The sequence below is a fragment of the Pituophis catenifer genome, unplaced genomic scaffold, assembly GCF_029215685.1.
Source record: "Pituophis catenifer annectens isolate HBS135680 unplaced genomic scaffold, rPitCat1.0.hap2 SCAF_3, whole genome shotgun sequence".
Lineage (NCBI taxonomy): Eukaryota > Metazoa > Chordata > Lepidosauria > Squamata > Colubridae > Pituophis > Pituophis catenifer.
Genome location: NW_027256883.1, coordinates 101,815,109 through 101,838,379, shown reverse-complemented (window position 1 = coordinate 101,838,379; position 23,271 = coordinate 101,815,109). Strand labels below are relative to the sequence as shown.

Sequence of the window (23,271 nt, the reverse complement as noted above, 5' to 3'; positions counted from 1 at the left end):
GATGGGCTTCATAGTATTCAAGTGCGTTTAATATCACTCTCATATTATTCCTAATTTGGTGACCGGGTAGGAATCCATTTTGGTCCAGATGGATGTAATTATTCAATACTTTTTAAAGTCTTTCAGCTATAATTATGGCAAACACTTTGTAGTCTGTGTTTAGTAAAGATATCGGTCTGTAATTCTGGATTAGTTGAGGATCATTATCTTCTTTAGGTATGATAGTAATTACTGCCTCCGTCCAGGTCTGTGGGATTTTTGCCTTCTCTAGGGCCTCATTATATACGTCCAACATGATTTCTCTATTGTTTCTTGCACTGATTTATATAATTCCCCCGGAAGTCCATCAGGTCCCGGAGTTTTGTTATTTTTTAATTTTTTCAGTACTGTATGCAATTCCAACTTAGTTATCGGTCTATTTAATATTTCTCTTTGTTCATCTCTGATGGGAGGCATATCTGATCTTTGTATGTATTGTTTTATCTTTTCTATTTCTACTTCTTCTTGTTTGTATAATTTAGTATAAAATGTCTGGATGATTTCTTTTTTCTCTTTCCTGTTGTCGTGAATTTCCCCGTTTGAATCTCTAAGTTGGTATATCATTCTTTTATCTCTGTTCTTTTTCAGTTTGTAGGCCAGCCATCTTCCTGTTTTGTTCGCAAATTCAAAATAGTTCTGCTTGGCCATTTTTATTTTCTGTGCCACTTCTTGTTGGTCCATCAAATTTAAATTATGTTTTATTGCTTTCCACTCTTCCTTTATCTTTTTATTTTGGGGATGCTGTTGGAGTTTATATTCTGTATTTTTTAAATCTTCCTGAAGTTTATTTAGCTGTTGTTTTCTTTCTTTATTCTTTTTCCCTGTATACGCTATCGTCAAGCCCCTTATAAACGCTTTTGCAGTGTCCCATGTATTCTGAATAGAGGTATCCTCTTTCTTGTTTATTTTAAAAAACCAATCTAATTCTTTTTCTAACATTCCTTTGAATTCTTTTTGTTTGCAAATTCTTTGATTCATTGTCTATCTTCTGAATCTTTTAACTCCTTTCCAGTTCACAAGTATTGGATTGTGGTCTGCCCATTGGTTCGTTTCTATTTCTATTTTATCCACCCCATTTCTGATAATTGTGGTCATCCATGCCATGTCGATCCTTGACCAGGATTGGTGGGGGTGGGAATAGAAAGTAAATTGGTTCTGATCTTCATGGGTTTCCCTCCAGACGTCTCTCAAATTTAGTTCCCTGGTCATGTCAAAGATTTCATATATACCTTGTCACTAATTGATCTTTTTGAGAATCTGACGTGTACTTCTCTTGCCAGACGATGCCTCCTTATATAGTTTGTATGGACATGATAGGTTTCGTCTATTTGTCCCTGTATATCTAGCTTGTCTTTTTCTGTTATTTCTGCTATTATCTCAGCTATTTTTCCACCAAGATCCTCATCTCTCTCTCCTGCAATATTTTGGAACCGCAGGAAGTATGAAGCCTTTTATATCTCGAGGGTTGCTAAGGAGTTGGACAATTCTTTATTAATTTGAGCCGTTTTCTGTTCCATTCCCTCTACTTTCGTCTCTACTGAAACTATTTTGGCTTCTGCTATCCTAATCCTTTGTTCATTTTCGGTTATTGATTGTTGTATGTCTCCAATTCTGTCATTCATATTTTTAATATCCCCCCCAACTTCTCCAATTTCATTTTTAATTTCTGTGTGAAGTAATCTCATTTCTTCCTGGTTCTCTGCTAATTTTTCTTGTGTTTTTAGTAACGTTTCCTGTATCATCGAGAACATGCTTTGCATGGTATTTAAAGTCATTTCAGTTTTTTCTTTCTCCTTTTCTTTCCCTACCATACTGTCTAATGTTTTTTGTTGCATTGGTGATGCCACCGTTGTAGTATTTACAGCTGGTTTTTTCCCTGTTTTTCTTCCCTGAACGCTGACACTGTCAGTAAGTGAGTGACCATCATTAAGTGAATCATCCCTAAAATTGGCATCAATTCTGCCCCAATTTTGCTCTGCAAAGCTAGCAGGCCTGGAAATTACTATCCTTCTGCTCCCATCGCTAAAGCGATAGCTCTTTGAGACAGGCTCATAGCCTTTAAACCTAAGCTTTCTAGCCTTTGGTTTTCTTTTCTTCCTGATTGTTTTTGGAATATGCACCCATACATTGCTTCCAAACACCCTTAAATGTGCCAGAGATGGCTTTCTCCCATATAGCACAGCATATGGAGTATCATTAATAGAGGAACTCCACAGCCTATTTATTAAATAATTAGCAGTCAATATGGTTTCACCCCAATACGACCTGCTCAGAACAGAATCCTTTAGCAGTCTTTCATTGTTTGTAAGACTCCATTCTGTCTTTCAACTACACCATTCTCAGCTGTTGTGTATGGATTAGTGTCTATGTTTTATTCCTAACTTCCCCAACTTGCTGTTGAAAACTTGCTGACATGAATTCTGAACCTCTGTCAGTTTGCAGCTGGCATACCTGTTGTCTATATCTTCTTTCTACGAAGCTTACCCATTGCTTGAATTTCCGTAGCACCTCTATTTTACTTTTCAGTAAATAGCAGAAACCAAATCTGCTGTAGTCATCTACAATGACCAGCACATATTTTGCTCCTCCCAAACTGGCTTGTATTGGCCCAACCAAATCTGCATGTTGTCTGCCTTGTGCTATTCTTGCTTACTGGGAATGCCTTAGACTTCAATGATTTACATACTGCACTGTCTAAGTATGCCTTACGCCCTTTCAAGATTAATCCTTCTCCAAACTGTTGCATCTTTTGCAACACTTTGAAGCTGGCATGGCCAAGCTTTCTGTGCAAGAGATGAATGCATGAATCATGTTGTGCCATATTTCCAAATGTTTGGGCACATTGAACCTTTAGTCCCTGTAACACATAAAGATTATCCTGTTTTATACTCTATGCACATACACTCCCATTTCTTTTTATGAGACATCATAAAATGTCTCATATCTACAAATGTGATCTCAAACCCTTGTTTTTCTAGACTGGAGACACTCAACAAATTATGCTCCATTTCAGGCACACATAATATATTATTAAACTTTTCCTCCAGATGTGGAATCAGCACACTGCCTTTTCCTATGACTTTAGCCTTCTGGCCATTTGCTAAGGTTACTGCATTTCCTCCAGCTGGATCCAATCTGAAAAAGAACTTAGAATTATTAACAATTGTTTGACTAGCCCAACTATCTATTTGTCTCTGCTTTACAATAGCTAACTTTTGCAACAGCAGCTTATCCATTTGGTTGTTTTCTTCCTTGTAAACAGTCTTTCTTTAAATGAGTCTTATCCCTACAGATAAAACATCTCCATTTTTCCTGTGCTTTCTTCTTGGGAATTCTTAGCTGAGATGTAATCCAATCTCCTCTGTTGCTTTGTTTCCTGTAGACATCCAGTCTGTTGCTTTGCTCTCTCTGCTCCATGGACGCCCACCTCAGGAATTTTTCCTTGTGGTTTCTTCTAAAATGGTGTTTTTGTTCTTCAGAAATCAAACAGACTTCAAAGGCTTCCAGACGTAATTCCTGTTCTGGTTTACATTCAAAAATGGCTGAAACGATGTCCCTCATTTCATCAAGACTATTTAATACCAACAGCACCTTCTAAGATTTAGGCATCTTCATTCTATGCTGCTCTAATTCGACAAACAGTCTGCATGTGCAGCAAATGCTTTTCTACGCACTCTTGTGGCAGCAGCCGGGCTCTGTACAATTGTCTCAATAATTGCACAATATTTCATGCTGACTCACTCACATGCACACTTTTCAATTTCAGCCAAACCTCCTTTGCAGTTTTTAAATCAGCTACATTTAAGAATTGTTCATCTTCCAAACTTAAAATGATGTAAGCCTGTGCCTTATAATGCTGCTGTTGATCTGCAGCTGCTAATGGCTCCGGGTGTGTGTGTGGGTGGATTAATAATGATATCCCAGAGCTCCTTAGCCTTCAGGAAGCATTCCATTTTTGCAGCCCAAATAAGATAATTCTTCTGTCCCAATCGAGGCAGAGAGCTCTCCTTGAAATCAACAGCCATCTTGCAAGCCTTCTCTGCCTTGTTTCCTTTTGTTTATAACAGAGGCAGTCTATCAGCTTAATTACAGTTCCATGTGCCTGGGTGTGATCTGGGCCCATAACCTGTTAGTAATTGTTGTTTCACCTAGCACACATTTACAGAATTGAGCAGGATTCATAATATAGAAAAACTTCTTTATCTACAAAAATATAAAAACATGATACAAGCAAACAATACCTATCCAACTCTTGCAACATGGCGGAGAAAAGAACAAACTCAGAACACAGAATAGCTAAGCTACACCCAGACCTAAAACTGCTCACATGGCTCTCACAGCAAGTCCTGTGTCTCAGTAAAAAAACAGTTCCCATTGGTTGGCTTGTTGCCAAGGCTATTCCAGTTCATAAATTCTTTATACATTGAGAAACATAAGTGTAAAAAACAGACTAGAAATAAAAGTTAAAATAAACAAAAAAAATGGTAAAGGAATATCTGTCTGATCTTCATGAATACAAATCATCGGGACCTGATGGATTACATCCCAGAGTTCTAAAGGAGCTGGCAGATGTCATCTCAGAACCACTGTACCACATCTTTCAAAAATCCTGGAGCACCGGGGAACTTCCAGAGGACTGGAAAAGAGCTGATGTGTTGTGGCCTGCCAGCAGCCTGCGTGGATCGTGGCTGATCCCGACGAGGCTGGTGTGAAATTGCGCCAGCAGTCTGTGCAGCCGGCGCTCGCGTCAGACAGCGAGGAGGCTGAAGAGGATGTGGTGCCAGAGGCAGAGACTCAGCCAGGGCGTTCAAAACCTCCAGTGGCTCCTTCATGTAGAGAGAGCGAAGTGGAGGAGCCTCTCCTCAATGCTCAAGCATGCAGGGCTGCCAAAAGGCAGGAGTGGCTACTCAGGAGGTGGAGGTCTCCTCAAGAGTAAGGTTTGAGGATAATTGGCCACTCCCTTAGCCTATTTAAGTCGCACGCAGTTAATAATTTCTTGCTAGAAACAACGTGTAATTATTACAGAGCATTTTTAAAGAGTGAGTGTCTTATCGTATCTTGTTTTCTGGACTGGTTGCCAACCTTTGCCGGACTTCGTTTATTCTTGGTACGTTATAACTTTGATAAGGACCGTTGGTGTGTGTCACAGTCCTTGGGAATTGGGAGCTGGGGCAGAACATGATGTGGTTCCCATCTTCAAAAAAAAAGGTGGGGGGGAAGCAGATCCAGGAAACTACAGACCAATCGCCTAACAGCAATACCTGGGAAGATACTGGAAAAGATAATAAAAAAAAACAGATCTGCCAACATCTAGAAATGAATAAAGTAATAACTAACTAGGTCAGTCTGGGTTTGTTAAAAACAGATCATGCCAAACCAATCCTATTTCATTCTTCAACATAGTGACTAAATTAGGGTTAGGGTAGGGCAATCTTAAACACTCAAAGAGCCATTTGGACCCGTTTCCCACAGAAAAGAAAACACCAGGAGCCACAAAACCTGGGTGGTTGTGGCCAACTCGATGTCACTCACTCCCAGTCACTTGACCCCCTAGCTACACTTATCCAGCCGGTCATTAGGGCAGAGAGCCAGTTGTTAAGAAACACCAGGAGCTACAAAACGCTTTGACATCTCCCCCCTCTCTCTCCCTCTCTCTATCTCTCTCTATATGTCTCTCTCCCCTCTCTCCCTCTGTATCTCTCTATCTCTGTCTCTATCTTTGTCTCTGTCTCTCTCTCCCTCTCCCCCCTCTCTCTATCTCTCCCTCTCTGTGTCTCTCTCCACCTCTGTATCTCCCTCTGTGTCTCTCCCCCTCTCTCTGTATCTCTCTCCCTCTCTACCCCCTTTCCCTCTCTATTTCCCCTATCTGTCTCTCCCTCTCTCCTCCCCTCTCTCCCTCTCTATCTCCTCCTCTCTCCCCTCTCTGTGTCTCTCTATCTCTCTCCCCCCATCTTTCCCCATCTCTTTCTGTCTCTCCCTCCCTGTCTCTCTACCCCCCTCTGATTCTGATGAGGCATTGGGCAGGCCATGAGGCACACTCGCAGTGCCTTGCACAGCACAGTAAACTATAGCACATTTCACAATGGGGAAAATGGGGTCCACTCCTCCTCCTGGACCCCATTATGACATGGAGCCACAATGTGACCCTGCCCTACTCGCCCCTAGCAACAGGACACTGCTTACAGCTCTGAGCCTGAAGCAGCGGGAGGCGAGAGCTGCCTTGAGCACAAATGTGGCACGAAGGCCAGTACAAGGCCATTTCACTTCTGCACTAAGGCTTCAGTGACCCTCCTCCTCCTCCTCCCCCTCCTCTTGTGACCCCCTGGCTAGGTGTGGTGGGGCCGGGAGGGTGCACATGAGCGGGGAAAGCCTCCTCAATCAAGTGGCAGGGCTTGGCCAAAGTGCAGTGGATTGACCAGCTGACAAGTGTCTTTGGCGAGGGCACCCCAAGTCTGACCCCCCAGGGTGGACGTGTGAGGTTCAGCAGGGCCAGTCCCCTTTTTCCCGCAGCCCTGAGTTTCTTAAAGCCATGGCTGGTCGCTGTGGGCCCATCCCCCTTTCTGTTGTCCCCATCCTCCCGGATCCCATTCCCACCCTGCCAGCTCTCTTGTTAGCGAGGCTGGTGTCGGTTCTGGCCAGGTCGGGCCAGTGTCTCTGGACGGAGAGCAGATTGTGCGTCTTCCCAAGCAACCAAGGCACGCCCTGCACCAAGGCTGGAAGAAGATCCAGCAAGAGATGAGGCGCCAGAGAATCAGCCCCAGCCGCTTCTCCATCCCCTGCTGTCGCCCTTACCTTCTCAGGCGAGGAATGACTGGGAGAGGAGGATGGGGGCGGGGCCAGCCAGTGGTGGGTTCAGCCGACAGGGAGCCACAGCAGAGAGCCCAAAGAGCCGCATGCGGCTCTGTAGCCAGGGGTTGCTGACACCCGGGTTAGGGTTAGGGTTAAGATTTAACCCTAGCAATTTTAAAAATTGTACTAGATTTGTTTTTTTTTTTTCCTATGAGTGACGTGTTTCCATATGTCTTCTTTTTCCTCTAAGGGGTCTATTATTTTAGAAGTTATTTGATCATTACTATGTTCAATTTGGGCATATTCTTTTTGCAAGGTTTGGGGTTTCTCATTTTGTAGGTTGAGTTTCAGAGTGGTTAGAGTTTCCTCTAGACCAGTGATGACTAACCTTTTTGCCATCACATGACAAAAGGGGGAGCGCAGGGGAGTTGCGCGCACATGTGCCCACATCCATAATTCTATGCGCCCCACCCCCTGCGCATACATGCACAACACCCCCGCACTCCCCCCATTTTTGGCACGTGATGGCCCGGTAGGCCTGTTTTTTGCTAGGAGCCTGGGGAGGGCATAAACGGCCTTCCCCACCCCTCCCCTGGAAGCCGGAAACGGCCCATTTGCCGACTTCCGGTGGGACCGGAAGGCCCGAAAATCAGTTGGCATGCATGTGTACCAGAGCTGAGCTCACGTGCCCACTGATATGGCTCCGCATGCCACCTGTGGCACACGTGCCATAGGTTCCCCATCACGGCTCTAGACCTTTACTTTTTCTTCTAGTAGCTTGATTAGTTTACATTTGGTACATACAGTAGTAGCCAAAATTGTGGAAACCTTTTGGGTAAAATATTTTCTAAAACCAGCTAATAACACCACTTTTTTTTGGAGTAGTACCATAAAATTATATATCAATGGAAGGATAATTTAATCAAGAATGTAATGCAATAATTTTTATGAAGGATTTGCTATTAGAATAGCAGTTACAGTAAAAAGAAGAAAAATGAAACCCATAGAAAAAATGAGATCTACAAAAATTATCACCTTGTCAGTTAATAGGTAATCTTTAGCATGAATTATGGCCTTACAACGTCTTCCCATGGAGTGAACCAAGTCTTTTAGTTCTGCAGCTGTTATAATGTGAAACCCAGATTGAATGATTGCTTCTATTAACTGGGTTTTATTGCTGGGTCGCTTCTTACAAGTTTCTTTAGTCCGCTCCATAGATTTTCAATTGTGGTAAGGTCTGGACTATTCCCAGGCCATTCCAGCAGTGGAATATGATTATCTTGAAACTCCCCCCAAAAGTGGTGTTATTAGCCATCAAACCTCCAAAATACACTTTTCCCAAAAGGTTTCCACAATTTTGGCCACTACTGTATATAGTTTGGGTATTCTATGGGCATAAGTGTCTACATGGAACATGTTCTGCAGATCACAATAGTGTCAGTTTCTTTTTCCATGAGTGGGTTTTAAAAAAGAAAGAAAGAAAATGATAGTGTAGAAGGTTTTACCACAGATTTTTAAAGGGAAAAATGTCCAATTTAGAATTTTGATATTCTAACAGATCATTTAAAATTTATCATGGGGTGGGGGGGAATCTAGCTAAAAATTAAAAGTTCTAACAGTTAAAAAATGTCTAGTTTAAGGATTTAAAGTTCTACAGTTAAAAATTGTCTAGTTTAAAAATTTAAAGTTCTAGCAGATCATTTAAATTGTCCAATTTTAAAATTTTCAGTGTTGAGTGGGCTTAAGTGCGAGGTTTGTTCTTGACCTGTACTAGAATGTTCTATAATTATCCCTTTTCTCTCTTCCTTTTTATGATCCTTTCCTCCCCTGCCTTCTTGTGGGCTTAATTTATCTCTTCTCTGCCTTTATATGTTCCGTACTTGCTATTGTCTACTCGCCTTTGATTTTTTTTGCCTTGTGTCTTGTGTTGTCTTTTTATCCTGTTTTCCTGTTTGCTTTTTTCCTACCACTACTGGGTATTCAGCTCTCCCTGCTTTTCTCAGTTCAGGACATCCCTCCCCCCCACGCCCCCCATATCTGTTGGTCTGCCACACTGCTCTGTTGCTGTTATCAGTTACCAGTTTGCTGATCCGCTGTGCTGTAATGCTCCACCACCACCAACAGCCTCCGGTTCCACCGAAGGTCAAGATAGCTCAAGACAACTTTGATTGTAATTCAAGGTGCTCGTCATCACCTCTGTATGGAACAGGGTCAGGCTACCTACATGAACGTCTTTTTCTAAAGAGAGCTACCCATCACCAAGTTGATCTGTCCCCGTCCACACACACACACAAACACAGCCAGCCGAGGGTTAAGGAAACACTTTGGCACACACCCAGGTCTTATCTCCAACTTGGCAGCGATTTACACACCATCTGCCAAGTGCGTTTATTTCCACAAAACAGAAAGATAAGATACTTAGCGTACAAAAAGTCCAATCAGAATAATATTTCTCTCAGCAGTTCCGGACGAGGCTTTAGTGACTATCCAAGGTTTACTTTTGTTCGTCACAGGGATCACTGGCCACCACCCTCTATTATATAGTTTCTGGGGTGTGGTCCAGTGACTCAGTTCTAATCCCTAGCACGCCTCCTGAGCTGCTGCAATCGTTTATCACGCCTTCGGAGGTGTGCGTCCAGGAATGATGTTTCTCCTCCGCTCTCATCCGAACCACCTGTCTCCCTGCTAATCTCCTCTCCCTCGGCCGGCACCTGAGACAGTGCCAGAGGGGAGGGGCCTGGAGAGGGAGGCCTGGCTGACTCCTCTTCCTCATGCTCGGAGCTTTCTTCCTCCGATGGGACAGGCTCAGAGGGCGGGGCCACAACACTATCCCCCACCGCAGGGCCCTTCCCCCGGGTCTGTCGGTCGGGATGGGGTCGGGACGGGAACTGTTCATGGAAAGCTCGCACCAGGTCAGGGGCCTGAACGGCAGACGTGTCCACCCAGGTGAAATCCTCGGGCCCGTACCCCTTCCAGGCGATAAGGTATTGGAAGCGCCCCTTCAGCCAACGGGAGTCCCGGATACTGTCCACCTCGTACGTCGAGGCGTCGTCCTCGTCGGCTGCGGCTGGGGGGGGGCAGGCATCGGCGGGCGTCGGAGATGGCTCGCGGGGGCCTCAGGGACCAGGAGGGACCGATGAAAAACGGGGTGGAGCCGCATGGAGCGGGGTAGAGTCAACCGGTAGGCCACCGGGTTGATGACCGCCTCGATAGGGAAGGGACCGATAAAGCGGTGGGCCAGTTTCCTCACCGGCCAGTCCATGGGGAGGTGTTTCGTGGACAGCCACACCCGATCTCCAACTTCCAGCGGTGGCGTTGCCCGGCGGGCACGATCGGCGAACCGTTTATAATCCTCTTTCGCCCGGATCAGCTGCCGCCGCACCAGTTGCTGCACCGCCTGCAGCTCCGAGAGGAAGTCCCGGGTCTCGGGAACAGGGGAGTCCATGATGGTCAACGGGAAAAGCCGTGGATGGTATCCGACGTTGGCATGGAACGGAGTCATCTGGGTGGAGGTGTGTTGGGAGTTGTTAAAGACGCGGCACGGGATGAAATGTGCCATCTTCGTGATCGCATCCACCACCACAAGGACGGTCGTGTACGTAGCGGACAGGAGCAGGTCTGTCAGGAAGTCCATGGAGATGGCTCCCCACGGTATCTCCGGTGTCGGCAGCGGCTGGAGGAGTCCAGGAGGGGGGCCGGACATGGCTTTGGCCTGTCGGCACGTCACACAGGACGTCACGTAGGCGTGCACGTCGTGCCGTACCCAAGCCCACCAAAAAGTCCGCGTCACTAAGTTCAAAGTCTTAAAGAAGCCGAAGTGCCCCGCCGCGGGATTGTCATGGCACTGGTTCATGACGAGGGCTCGGAGCGGACTCGTGGGCACGTACAGCCGACCCCGGTGTCTGAGCAAGCCCTCCTCCACGGTCCATGGGGACGCGGGGCCGACGTCCGCTTTCCGCTGCTGCGACCAGTCGTCCCGTCGCTGCGCTTCCAGCACCTGAGCCCGCAGGTCCACCGGTTCCTGGACCGTGGCCAAGGAGTCCGCTGGCAGCACCGTCCGGGGGGGAATGGAGTCCTTGGGGCAAAAGTATTCCGACTTACAGGATAGCGCGTCCGCCCTCTGGTTGAGGTTGCTCGGAACGTATGTGACATGGAAGTTGAACCGGGCGAAAAACAACGACCACCGGATCTGCCGCTGGTTCAACTTCCTGGCCGTGGTGAGGTTCTCCAGGTTCCGATGGCCCGTCCGCACCTCCACCTGGTGTCGGGCCCCCTCGAGGTGATGTCGCCAAGCCTCGAACGCGGCCTTGATAGCCAGCAACTCCTTTTCCCAGATGGTGTAGTTGCGCTCAGAAGGGTTGAGTTTCCGAGAGTGGTAAGTGCAGGGAAAAAGAGTGCCGCCATCCACCGGAGCCTGTAGCAGCACCGCCCCAATCGCCACGTTGGACGCGTCCATCTCAACCACGAACGGACGGTGTGGATTGGGGTGCCTCAGGACTGGCTCCGGGAGGAAGGCCTGCTTGAGGACCTCGAAGGCCTGCTGCTGCGGGGGCCCCCACTGGAACGGGACCTTCTTCCGAAGGAGTTGGGTCAACGGCAAGGTCAGGGTGGCGAAGCCCGGGATGAAGGTCCGATAGTAGTTGGCGAATCCCAACAGACGCTGGACGTCTTTCACCCGACGCGGGGGTTCGCAACTGTGCAAGGCCTCCACCTTGCGCAGGTCCATCGCAATGCCCTCAGGGGTGATGATGTGCCCGAGGAACTCTATGGAAGTCTGGAAGAAGTAGCATTTCTCCAACTTCGCATAGAGCTGGTGCTCCCGCAGGCGCTGCAGGACCTGGCGGACATGCTGGAGGTGACTTTCCGGGGTCCGGGAATAGATCAAAATGTCATCCAAGTAGATCACCACAAACCGATCCAGCATGTCCCGGAACACGTCGTTCATCAAGTGCTGGAAGACCGCGGGGGCGTTGGTCAATCCGAACGGCATGATGGTATACTCGAAGTGTCCGTACCGAGTGCCGAACGCCGTCTTCCACTCGTCCCCCTCTCGCACACGCACCAGGTTGTAGGCCCCTTGGAGATCGAGCTTAGTGAAGATCGAGGCCTCCTGCAACCTCTCCATCAGCTCCGGGATCAGCGGCAGTGGGTAGCGATTTCGCACTGTGATGGCATTCAAGCGCCGGTAGTCGCAACACAGGCGTAAGTCCCCCGTCATCTTTTTAACGAAGAGGACCGGGGCCGAGAGCGGGGAGGTCGAAGGCCGGATGAACCCCCGGGCCAGGTTCTTTTCCAGAAAGTCCCGTAAGGTGGCCAGCTCGGGCTCCGACATGGAGTACAGGCGTCCCGAGGGCAGGGGCGCATTGGGCATCAGGTCCACCGCGCAGTCGTAGGGTCGGTGCGGGGGCAAGCGGTCCGCCTCCTTCTCGCTGAACACGTCGGCGAAGGGCGTCAGCTCCGGAGACAAGGAGATGTTCGGGGCAGAGACGTCCTGGCCGGCACAGGTGTGGCGAAGGTGGTCGACACACTGCAGGCTCGGGAACGAGATGGCGTTTCTCGACCATGCCACCTGAGGGTCGTGCGCCCCAAGCCAGGCCATCCCCAGGACCAAGGGAAAGTGCAGATCCACCGTTAAGTAAAACTGCATCGCCTCCTCGTGGTTCCCAATGGCGAGGCGCAAGGGCTGGGTAGCGAATTTGATGGGCCCCGCCACGAGTTCCCGCCCATCGATAGTCTCGACCCTCAACGGAGGGTCCACTGGAACCAAGGGGACTTTGTAGTGGGCCACAAAGGCCTGGTCCATAAAGTTCGTAGTGGCCCCCGAGTCCACCAGCGCGTGCACCTGGAGCCCCTCCGACCGGTTAGCCAACAACACCCGGGTGTTCAAAATCAGGTGCTGAGGGGGCTCACAGTCCACAGTCGCCGACTCCGGCGGGGCATGGTCACATGCCTGGCCCAGAGTTCCCCTAGGCCAGGCCTGGCCTGTTTCCCGGCTGGTCACGCCGAGACTCCGGAACAGGCTTGAGCGGTCCACTCCGCTTCCGGGGACACGAGGTGGCAAAATGTCCCGCCTCGCCGCAATAGAGGCACAACCTCCCTTGACGTCTCCGCATCCGCTCCTGGGCTGTCAGTTGAGGTCTGGCTGCTCCGAGATCCATAGGCTCCTCAGCCGCTGCCACAAAACGCAGTGCGGTCCTGAGCGCTGTCAGTGCGAAAAGCGGGGGTGCCGACGCTGTCGGTGGTTCCGGAAGAGCCCGACAGGGCCGTCGCAGGCGGGCGTCGATGCGCAGGCATTGGGTCACCAGCGCGTCGAGGGTTGGTGGTGCCTCCACACGAACCAGCTCGTCCTGCATCTCGTCGGAAAGGCCGTCCTGGAAGGGGTCCATCAGCGCCACCTCATTCCAAGCCGAATCCTGGCCTAGCAGTTGGAACTCTGCAGTATAGTCCTGCAGGGGGCGCTTGCCTTGGCGGGGGTCCTTGATGCGCCTCGCTGCCGTCTGCACCCGGAGGGGGTCCTCAAACATGGTGCGCAGGTGTTGTAAAAAGCCCTGAAAGTCCAGGAGCAAGGGGCTATCTTGCAACAACAAGATGGCCCATCGGGCGGCAGTGCCAGAGAGGGAGCTGATAACAAACGCCACCCGAGCCCGGTCATCCGGAAAATCCTCCGGCCTCATCGCCATGAACAGTTGGCATTGTCCCAAGAAGGCCGGGAACATCTCCTGCTGCCCAGAAAACCTATCAGGCACGTTCACTGGGCATCTTGGACGGGGAGGGGGAGGAGGTGGAGCTGCAGGAGCATTTCCCAAAGCAAGTTGGGCAGTTAGCTGTGCTACTTGCTGTTGCAGAAGCTGATTGGCCTCCAGCATCTGCTGTAACTGCTGCTGCAGCTGTTGGTCCATCGTGGGTTAACGATGGAGTATGTGGTGACGAACAAGATGATCTGTCCCCGTCCACACACACACACAAACACAGCCAGCCGAGGGTTAAGGAAACACTTTGGCACACACCCAGGTCTTATCTCCAACTTGGCAGCGATTTACACACCGTCTGCCAAGTGCCTTTATTTCCACAAAACAGAAAGATAAGATACTTAGCGTACAAAAAGTCCAATCAGAATAATATTTCTCTCAGCAGTTCCGGACGAGGCTTTAGTGACTATCCAAGGTTTACTTTTGTTCGTCACAGGGATCACTGGCCACCACCCTCTATTATATAGTCTCTGGGGTGTGGTCCAGTGACTCAGTTCTAATCCCTAGCACGCCTCCTGAATTGCTGCAATCGTTTATCACGCCTTCGGAGGTGTGCGTCCAGGAATGATGTTTCTCCTCCGCTCTCATCCGAGCCACCTGTCTCCCTGCTAATCTCCTCTCCCTCGGCCGGCACCTGAGACAGTGCCAGAGGGGAGGGGCCTGGAGAGGGAGGCCTGGCTGACTCCTCTTCCTCATGCTCGGAGCTTTCTTCCTCCGATGGGACAGGCTCAGAGGGCGGGGCCACAACACAAGTCAGATAGATTGGGCTGGTTCCTTTCCCCCAAATATTGTCAACTAATGGGTGCTAGGAAGCAAGCCTTTTCTGTGGCAGACCCTGCCCCTGCGAACATCTTGTCCCCTAAAGTTGAGCAGGCCTTCAAAATCTAGCTTTTCCCCCAGGCATTGGGAGATTAGATGATGGAAAGTCAGTATGGCTGGGCACAGTTTTTTGTTCTTTTTAATGTTTTATGTTTTAACCAGTGGGTGAAATCTAAAACTTTTCGCCACCGGTTCTGTGGGCGTGGCTTGGTGGGCATGGCCAACATGACATCACACTCTCTCTCACTCTCACTCTCTCTCTCTCTCTCTCTCTCTCACACACACACACACACACACACACACACATACACACCTGGTCTGAGCAGCGGCTGCTGCGGGAGAAAGAAGAAAGTGTTCCAGGAGGCCGGGCAGGCAGCCCTGCCCGGAAGTGGTGTGTCCCCCATCATGGGCTGGATGCAGGCAGCAGGACCCGAGGCGAAGGGGAAGGCAAGTGGGCGGCAATCACCCAAAGGCCCCGCGGAAGCCAAGCGCGCCAAGCCCAAAAGGCAAGCAAGCCTCGCCATGTTCCCCCGAGGCGGCTCTTTGGCTGAGCGCAGTGGGTGTCCCTTCCCCACTGCCAGTGTCGTCCTTACATCTGCCCGCCTTCTCTGGGCTGCCCATGCACAACCCAGCCGAGCAGCAGTCTCGGCTCCAGCAGCAGTGGCTGGAGAAGGAAGAAAGTGAGCGGCTCCTCTCAGCGCCAGCGCCACCACCCATCTCAACCCCAGCACAACGGTTGCATCTCTCCCAAGGGCTGCCGGGCCAGCAGGAAGCAACTCTCTTCCACACAAAGGCTGGATTCCTGCCGCGAGTGACAAGAAAAACTAATCAGTCCTCAGGTGGGATGGGGAGTGTTTCTCTTCCTTCCTCGTGAATTAAAAACCCACGTTAGCGCTGTGGAGGAGGAAGAGGGGGGGCTTACTGCACAAAACCCCTAAAGGCCATGCAAAGTTGCAAACCTCAGGCGAACTTGCAAAACAAAACTCAAATGAACCCCGCAAGGAGGAGGAGGAGAAAGTTGTGGTTGCATTGCCTTCCCTCTTGCCGGTCCAAGCCCTGCCCAGCCTCAAAGCTGGCAGAGGAGAGGAGGAGAAGGAGGGCTGCTTGGTATGATGCCTGCATTTCCCCCCCCCCCTCACGGGCAGCAACTTGGCCTTGTAGCTGCTGTGGTCTACCCTGTGCAAGTCGCGGGCATTGCATCGGGGCGGTGGAGGCGAGCGGAGCCGCAGAGCAGTTTTGCAGAGGAGGTAGAATAGCACACCAGCAGCTGTTCACGCCCTGTTTCTTGCCACCCAGACAAGAGAAAGGGGGAGAGGAGGGAGGGAGGGGGCGGCTGGATCTTCCTGGCCTTTGCTGGGTGCTCTCCCACTCCCAATTGTTTTCGAAAGATGTGAGAGGCGTTTCGGGCGAAGGTAGCAGTTGCTGCGTCTCCCTCAAGGGCATGGGGGTTAGGGTTAACTGGACACTGACCTCAGAAGGCAAGCGGGCATGGGGGACCTCCGGGAAGGCAACGTGGAAGGCAGGCAAGCATGGCAGGGCTTTGGGGAAGGGAGTAAGTTGCTAGCTTCTTCTCCGCAGCTCTGCCATGCTTTCCTGCCTTCCATGTGGCCTTCTGTTTGCCTGCCTTCGCAAGCTGGCCCGGGAATGCCAGGAAGGCCACATGGAAGGCAGGAAAGCATGGCAGGACTGCGGGCCGCAGACCAGTTCGGGGGCGTGGCCAGCCAGCCATTGCTACCGGTTCAGCGAACTAACCCCAATCTCAGCTACTGGTTCTCCCGAACCAGTCCAAACCGGTAGCATTTCAGCCCTGGTTTTTAACTGATTCTGGTTTATAGCTGCATACTGCTAGTTTATATTCAAATGATCATCCAGTAGGACTCCAAAATCCCTCTCACAGTTAACTGTTTTTGATCCAGGTCTCACCTAATCTGTACTTATATCTTTGATTTTTTTTGCCTAAATGTAAAATTTTGCTTTTCTCCACATTAATATTCATTTTGTTGGATAAGACCCATTGTTCAAGTCTGTCAAGATCTTTTTGGATTCTCAGCTTGTCTTCAGGGGTGTTGGCTATTCCTGCCAGTTTAGTGTCATCTGCAAATGAGTTTCCCTTCTATTCCCTCATTTAAGACATTTATGAAAATATTGAAGAGTACTGGGCCTAAGACAGAGCCTTGTGATACCCACGACTTACTTCTACATGTGGATGTAGTACCATTAAGTACTATTTGTTGAGTACGGTTTGTCAGCCAGCTACAAATCCATCTGGTGGTGATGCTGTCTATTCCACATTTTTCTAGCTTACCAACAAGTAGGTTGTGGTCTACTTTGTCAAATTTACTGAAATCTAAGTATACTATGTCCACAGTATTTTGCTGGTCGTCTAATTTAGTGACTTTAGCAAAGAATGAAATAAGATTGGTTTGGAATGATCTGTTTTTAACAAACACATGCTGGCTACTAGTTATAACTTTATTTGATTCTAGTTGTTCGCATATCTGTTTCTTGATTATCTTTTCCAGGATCTTCCCAGGCATTGATGTTAGGCTTATTGGTCTGTAGTTTCCTGGGTCTGTTTCTCCCCTCCCCCCCTTTCTTTCTTTTTCTTTTTGAATTTTTTTTATTTTTAAACAAACATACATACAAATATAAAACCATCTTCAATTACACACAGTGTGTCTGTTGGTTACAAATCTTTTGTGCGTCTTCACCATATTCATAGCTTAGTTTACCTAAATTCTTATATTATTGATCTAATATATATCTATGTATGATTATCCTCATTAATCACTTATTTAACTATAGCTATTCTTCCCTCATTTTGTACAAAATATTCTAAGATTTGAGTTAATTTATATTATAACAATCATTTCATCATCCTGAAGCGATCCAATAATAATACATCTTTATGTTATATTTTATATAGTTCTACAATTCATGTATTATAAAAATCTCTATCATATTTCATTTCCATATTTATTGTCTAACCATTGATAAAATAAATCCCATATCTTATAATATTGTTCATCTTCTTGTCCTCTAATTTCAAATGTCAATTTACTCATTTCAGCATTTCCCCCCACCCCCCACCCCCACTTTCTTGAAGATGGGAACCACATCAGCCCTTTTCAGATCCTCAGGTACTTTCCCAATGCTCCAGGATTTTTGAAAGATATGGTACAATGTTCTGAGATAATATTTGCCAGCTCCTTTAGGACTCTGGGATGTAACCTGTCATGTCCCGGTGATTTATATTCGTCAAGCTCAGATAGGTGCTCTCTTACCATTTTCTTGCTTATTTTAATTTTTATTTCTAGTTTGTCTTTTACAGTAGTTTTTTTGGTACGTTGGGCTGTAATTTATTTTTGCATGAAGACTGTTGTAAAGAATGAGTTAAGCACTGCCTGTTATTTCCTTGCCATCTTCTCTCTTTAGTGGACCTACTGTTTCCTTTACTTTTTTCTTGTTATTAGGGTCTTTTTGCCTAGGTTTTTTGGCAACACCAACACTTTAGCCAGTGGTTTATTTCTAGAATTCTTTTTCCCCTCAATGGATCACCTTTTGTTGGGAGTACTAATGAGAACACTACTTGTGCTCCTAGCTCCTTAACGTTAATTGCCTACTTGCTTATAATCTCTCAATATTGTACTCAGGTTCTGTTGTATCTTTTGTCCCAATGTTAAGGAAGAGGAAAGGGTAGTAATCTGTGGGCTTAATTATTTTGGTTAGGTTCTCAGCCACATTTTTGATTTTTGCTCCAGGGATACCTCCCTAGAATATATATCCGGTCTGCAGATGGCTGGTTCTGTTCCTTTGAGAATAGAATCTCACTCTCGCCTTCTTGTTTTAGGGGATGCAATCTGGGCTGCTTTTCTGTTTATCTCAGGTGTGTTTGTTGATTTGACTTTTTAAGGGATATTTGATGATGTTTCTTTTCTAGATGTTTGCATGTTTTCTTTGAGGGGGAGTTTGTGGGTCTGAGTATTTTCATCTAGGGGAAGAAATCGGTTGCTCAGTTTTAATGGGACTGCTTCTGATTGGGTTAGATTGGGCATCAGGGGTTTGTTAGATGTATGCTGATTCTTTCTTTGATTATTGTGTTTCCTTCTATGCGTGACCTATCTCTCTCCAAGGGTTTATCAGCAGGGTAAATCCTCTTGGAGTTATTTGTTCATTATTTGGTTCAATTTGGGCATAGCTTTCTTGCATAGATTGGAGTTTGGTTAGAGTTGCCTCTAGATCCCTTACTTTTTCCTCTAGTAGTTCACATAGTTTATATTTAATACATGTATAATTTGGGTGTTTTGTATACTATTGTATACTACAATAGTATCAGTCATCTGTTCCATGAGCTTGTTTCTTTTTGCTGGTTCTTTTAAGGGTAAAAAAATTACGTTTCTTTCTTTTTTTTTTCTATCCTTTTTTCTGCCTTTTTCTGCTCATTTTTCTACCTTGTTATTTATTTAACTTGCTTACTGTTACGTTAGTTTTATTTATCCTTTTCTTCCCTATATTTTTTTTAAGTTTTTGAGCTCTAGTTCCTCCCCATCTTATTATTTAAAATTTGCTTTATTTATTTGATTGATCTTTATTAATCCTATTCTTCCTTGGTTTCTAATTTTCCACTCCTGTCCTTATTATTTGCCTAATTATCTTTTATTTTCTGTCCTGTATTTATTTTTATTCTCTACTGGGATCTTCCCTCCCTGTCTATTGGAACCTCAGGCTTAATTTTTTGCCTTCTGTCGTTTGCTGCTCCAGCCTCTTGTTGTTTTCTCTGCCAGCTTCCTTTTGTCCTTTGGTGCTTAGGCCTTTTCAGCCTCATCCCTGCAGTGGTCAGCTCTCTCGGCCTGCCATTTAGCTTTCCGGTCTACTCAACTCCATTGTCTGGTCTGCTTCACTCAGCCCTCCACTCAGCTCCACCGTCGCTTTCCCCGTTGCTCTCTGCGCTGCTCCCAGGCTTTAGCTCACTGTGCTGCCCTGTGCTGGCTCTCTCTCCTCCCTGTTGCACTGCTGCTGCTTTTTGCTCTGTAACTTTCCTCTGTAGCCGTTTGCTTGTCCATTGCACCAGAACACTGCTTCCACCAGCAAACAGGATGGCCTGGATGGTCCCCAGCAAGCTTGTCTCTGCTCTCTTTCCTTCCTCCCTGTTATACTCTCATTTGGCATTTTGGCTTGATCTCCAATTTTCCTATTGTCTATTTGGCAGGGCTATGCTTTCTTCCTGTCATCTGTTAGATACCTAAGAGGAAGAGTTGATGATGACTGAATTCACACAACTGATCCCTTTCCCCCTACTCCAGATTCACTTGTGATTTGTTTCCATGTCCACTGCTTGACTCTTCAGAACCAGATGTAAATGTAGGAACTAGACATTAGAGGATGCATGATACAGAAAGGGCAACATTCCTGCCAAAATCTTAATTCAGTACTGTTTTCAGGAGTTTGTTTAGGTACATAACTTACATGTGTAAATTTTAGGTGATCATTAGACGAATCAGGCGCAGGTTAAGTGTCCCTTTTTTGTTAATATTATTCAAATATAAGGGAATCAAAAATCTCTTATTAAACTGCTCTATATTGAAAATATATTCCAGTCATCTTTATGCTCACTCATTAATTATAACTTGTATGGGTGAACCATAAACAATAGATCTAGTGCCCTAGTGTTCCTGAAATTGGTGAGGTTTACTTAGTTTTAAATGTCACTCAATAGCAGGGATGGACAACCTTTTCAGTTCTAAATGCTGCTTTGATTATTGAGTGGGGATCAGGGGCTGCACATTTTAAGAAGGATGCTGGATCATGGGCTTTCTTAAAGGGAACAAGGAAGATTGCTCTCTATTTTTGCCATAAGGGAAAACCAGCAATTTTTGCCAACCAACTCAGTAATAAAAAACAAGTAGGGGTCTTTGATGTTTTGTAGACTATAGTATTTGTTGCATTAGTTATTGAAATATATTGTCTATTTGGTTGCCCAATTCTGCACTTTACGTTACATAGTAGTGAAGTACAAAATTGATCGGGTCAAGGCTCCCACTTGCCTTTTGAGTGGATTCCAAAAAATACATTCTCTCCCCCAAAAAGAGAGTGGGATCAGGACAAAAATTCATTGTAAGTGTAATATTATGTAATCATTTATTTAATAATGTCTGCTGCTGTTTAATTGTAATTAGGTCATAATATTTTAAATTCCCTGGAAGTAGCACCCAAAATTTGAAAGCACTGAGTATTATCTGATTAGATTCTTTTTTCATTACAGGTGAAAGCCAATGATTCTGATCAGGGTGCCAATGCTGAGATTGATTATTCCTTCCATCAGGCTTCAGATGTAATTCATCGGCTGCTACGCTTAGACAGAGCCACTGGACTCATCACAGTACAAGGTCCTGTTGATCGTGAAGATATTAATGTGCTCAAGTTCTCAGTGTTGGCTAAGGACAAGGGAGCTAACCCCAAAACTGCCCGTGCCCAGGTAGTGATCAGTGTCAGGGATATGAATGATAATGCTCCATCCATTGAAATTCGTGGTATTGGTTTGGTGACTCATCAGGATGGCATTGCCAATATTTCAGAAGATGTGCCAGTTGAGACACCTGTGGCTCTGGTACAGGTGTCTGATCGGGATGAAGGTGAAAATGCTGTTGTAACCTGTGTGGTGGCTGGTGATGTACCTTTTCAGCTGCGACAAGCCAGTGATACTGGCAGCGATAGCAAAAAGAAATACTTTCTACAGACCACTACACCGTTGGATTATGAAGCAGTGAAAGAGTATACCATTGAGATTGTAGCTGTGGATTCAGGTAATCCACCCCTATCAAGCACTAATTCCCTAAAAGTGCAGGTGATGGATGTCAATGACAATGATCCAGTGTTTAGCCAGAGCTCAACAGAAGTGGCATTTCCTGAGAATAATTCCCCAAATGACTTGGTGGTAGAAGTGAGTGCTACTGATGCAGATAGTGGATCTAATGCTAAACTGGTCTACTCACTTGCTGGAGAATCTTTATCAAAAGACACCTTCTCAATTGATCCAGAATCTGGTGAAATTCATGTAAAAAATGTGCTGGACCGGGAACAGCAAGAACGCTATGAATTCTTAGTAGTTGCAACTGATAAAGGTAGCCCTAGCCGCAAAGGAACTGCCTCAATTGCCATCAATGTCATGGATCGCAATGATAACGATCCAAAATTCATGCTCAGCGGCTACAATTTTTCTGTCATGGAAAACATGCCCCCACTGAGTCCAGTGGGCATGGTGACAGTTATTGATGCAGACAAAGGAGATAATGCTGTCATTCGACTCTCAGTGGAACAGGACAATGGTGACTTTATCATCCAAAATGGTACTGGAACCATTCTCTCCAGTATATCTTTTGATCGTGAACGACAGAGTACTTACACTTTCCGGCTTAAAGCTGTGGATGGGGGAGACCCACCTAGATCTGCTTATGTGGGGGTGACAATCAATGTATTAGATGAGAATGACAATGCTCCTGTAATTATATCTCCATCCAATGCTTCCTATAAACATATTCTGCCTAACACTAGTCCTGGGCAACAGGTTATGAGTGTCGGAGCCGAAGACATTGATTCTGGGATCAATGCTGAATTACTATTTAGAATTGCTGGGGGAAACCCCTTTGAACTCTTTAAGATTTCATCTGTAAGTGGAAATATCACACTAGAAAAAGAGATTCTCCGCAAGCATCATGGACTTCACCGCTTGGTTGTACATGTAAATGACAAAGGGAAACCTTCTCACCATGGCACAGCATTAGTTCATTTTTATGTGAATGAAACATTGGCTAACCGGACACTGTTGGAGACTCTAGTAGGACACAGTTTGGACACACCTATTGACATTGACATTGCTGGTGACCCAGAGTATGAGCGCAACAAGCAGCGCAGTAATATTTTGTTTGGAGTCATTGCAGGCATAGTGGCTGTCACCTTGATAATTTTGCTTGTTGTGCTGGTACGCTATTGCCGTCAGAAGGAGGCCAAAAGTGGTTATCAAGCTGGCAAAAAGGAAACTAAGGATCTGTATGCTCCCAAACAAAGTAGCAAAGGGAACAAAGCCAAAGGCAAAGTGAAAAAAAGCAAATCCACTAAGCCACCAAAACCAACTGAAGATGAAGAAGAAACAGGTCTGCAGAAATCACTTAAATTCAACCTTATGAATGATTCAGTAAGTGACAGTCCCCGCATCCATCTGCCTCTTAATTATCCACCTGGAAGCCCTGACTTGGGTCGCCATTACCGTTCCAATTCACCTTTGCCTTCCATTCAACTGCAACCCCAATCACCATCTGCCTCCAAGAAGCATCAGGTAGTACAGGACCTCCCAGCCACCAATACATTTGTGGGCACTGGGGACAGCAATTCTACAGGCTCGGAGCAGTATTCAGACTACAGCTACCGTACCAACCCTCAGAAATACACCAATAAACAGGTAGGAGAGATTGTGCTGCACCCTCCCACCATTCCCTCATGCTACAACAGGGCCATATGGACAGAAGTGTGGGAATGAAATGGACTTGGCGTCGATTGCATGAATAGATTGGCAGGATGCAGGTTGGAGGACTGCAGTGTCCAGATGCATGTTACATTCATAGTACTACTTAGAAAAGAGGCTTCCTTCAATCCAGCAAATTAAGGGAATAAGGGTGCGAGTGGGGAGAAGATTATATGATTGTGGTAAATCAGAGCAGGCTGATGGCATTTAGGGAAATGAATCCTACCATTTGGGTGCAGCATGAAGGGTTGGATTGTCAGTGGTCAATGATCCATGCACCAAGATGTATTCAGTTCTGATGTTTCATGTTCATTACTATAAAACAGGTGTTAAAGTCCTAGAGCTGGGTTTGTTTAT

General features: G+C 46.7%; 1 protein-coding gene across 1 annotated transcript in view; it reads left to right on the top strand.

Annotated features, from left to right (window-relative positions):
* Positions 1–22,929, top strand: part of PCDH1 (protocadherin 1) — a 117,550-nt gene extending 94,621 nt beyond the window's left edge. Inside the window, exon 2 of the mRNA XM_070939169.1 lies at positions 20,659–22,929. Within this exon, the coding sequence (XP_070795270.1) occupies positions 20,659–22,929 (2,271 nt within the window). The remainder of the gene's footprint in view (positions 1–20,658) is intronic.
* The last annotated feature ends 342 nt before the right edge of the window (positions 22,930–23,271 follow it).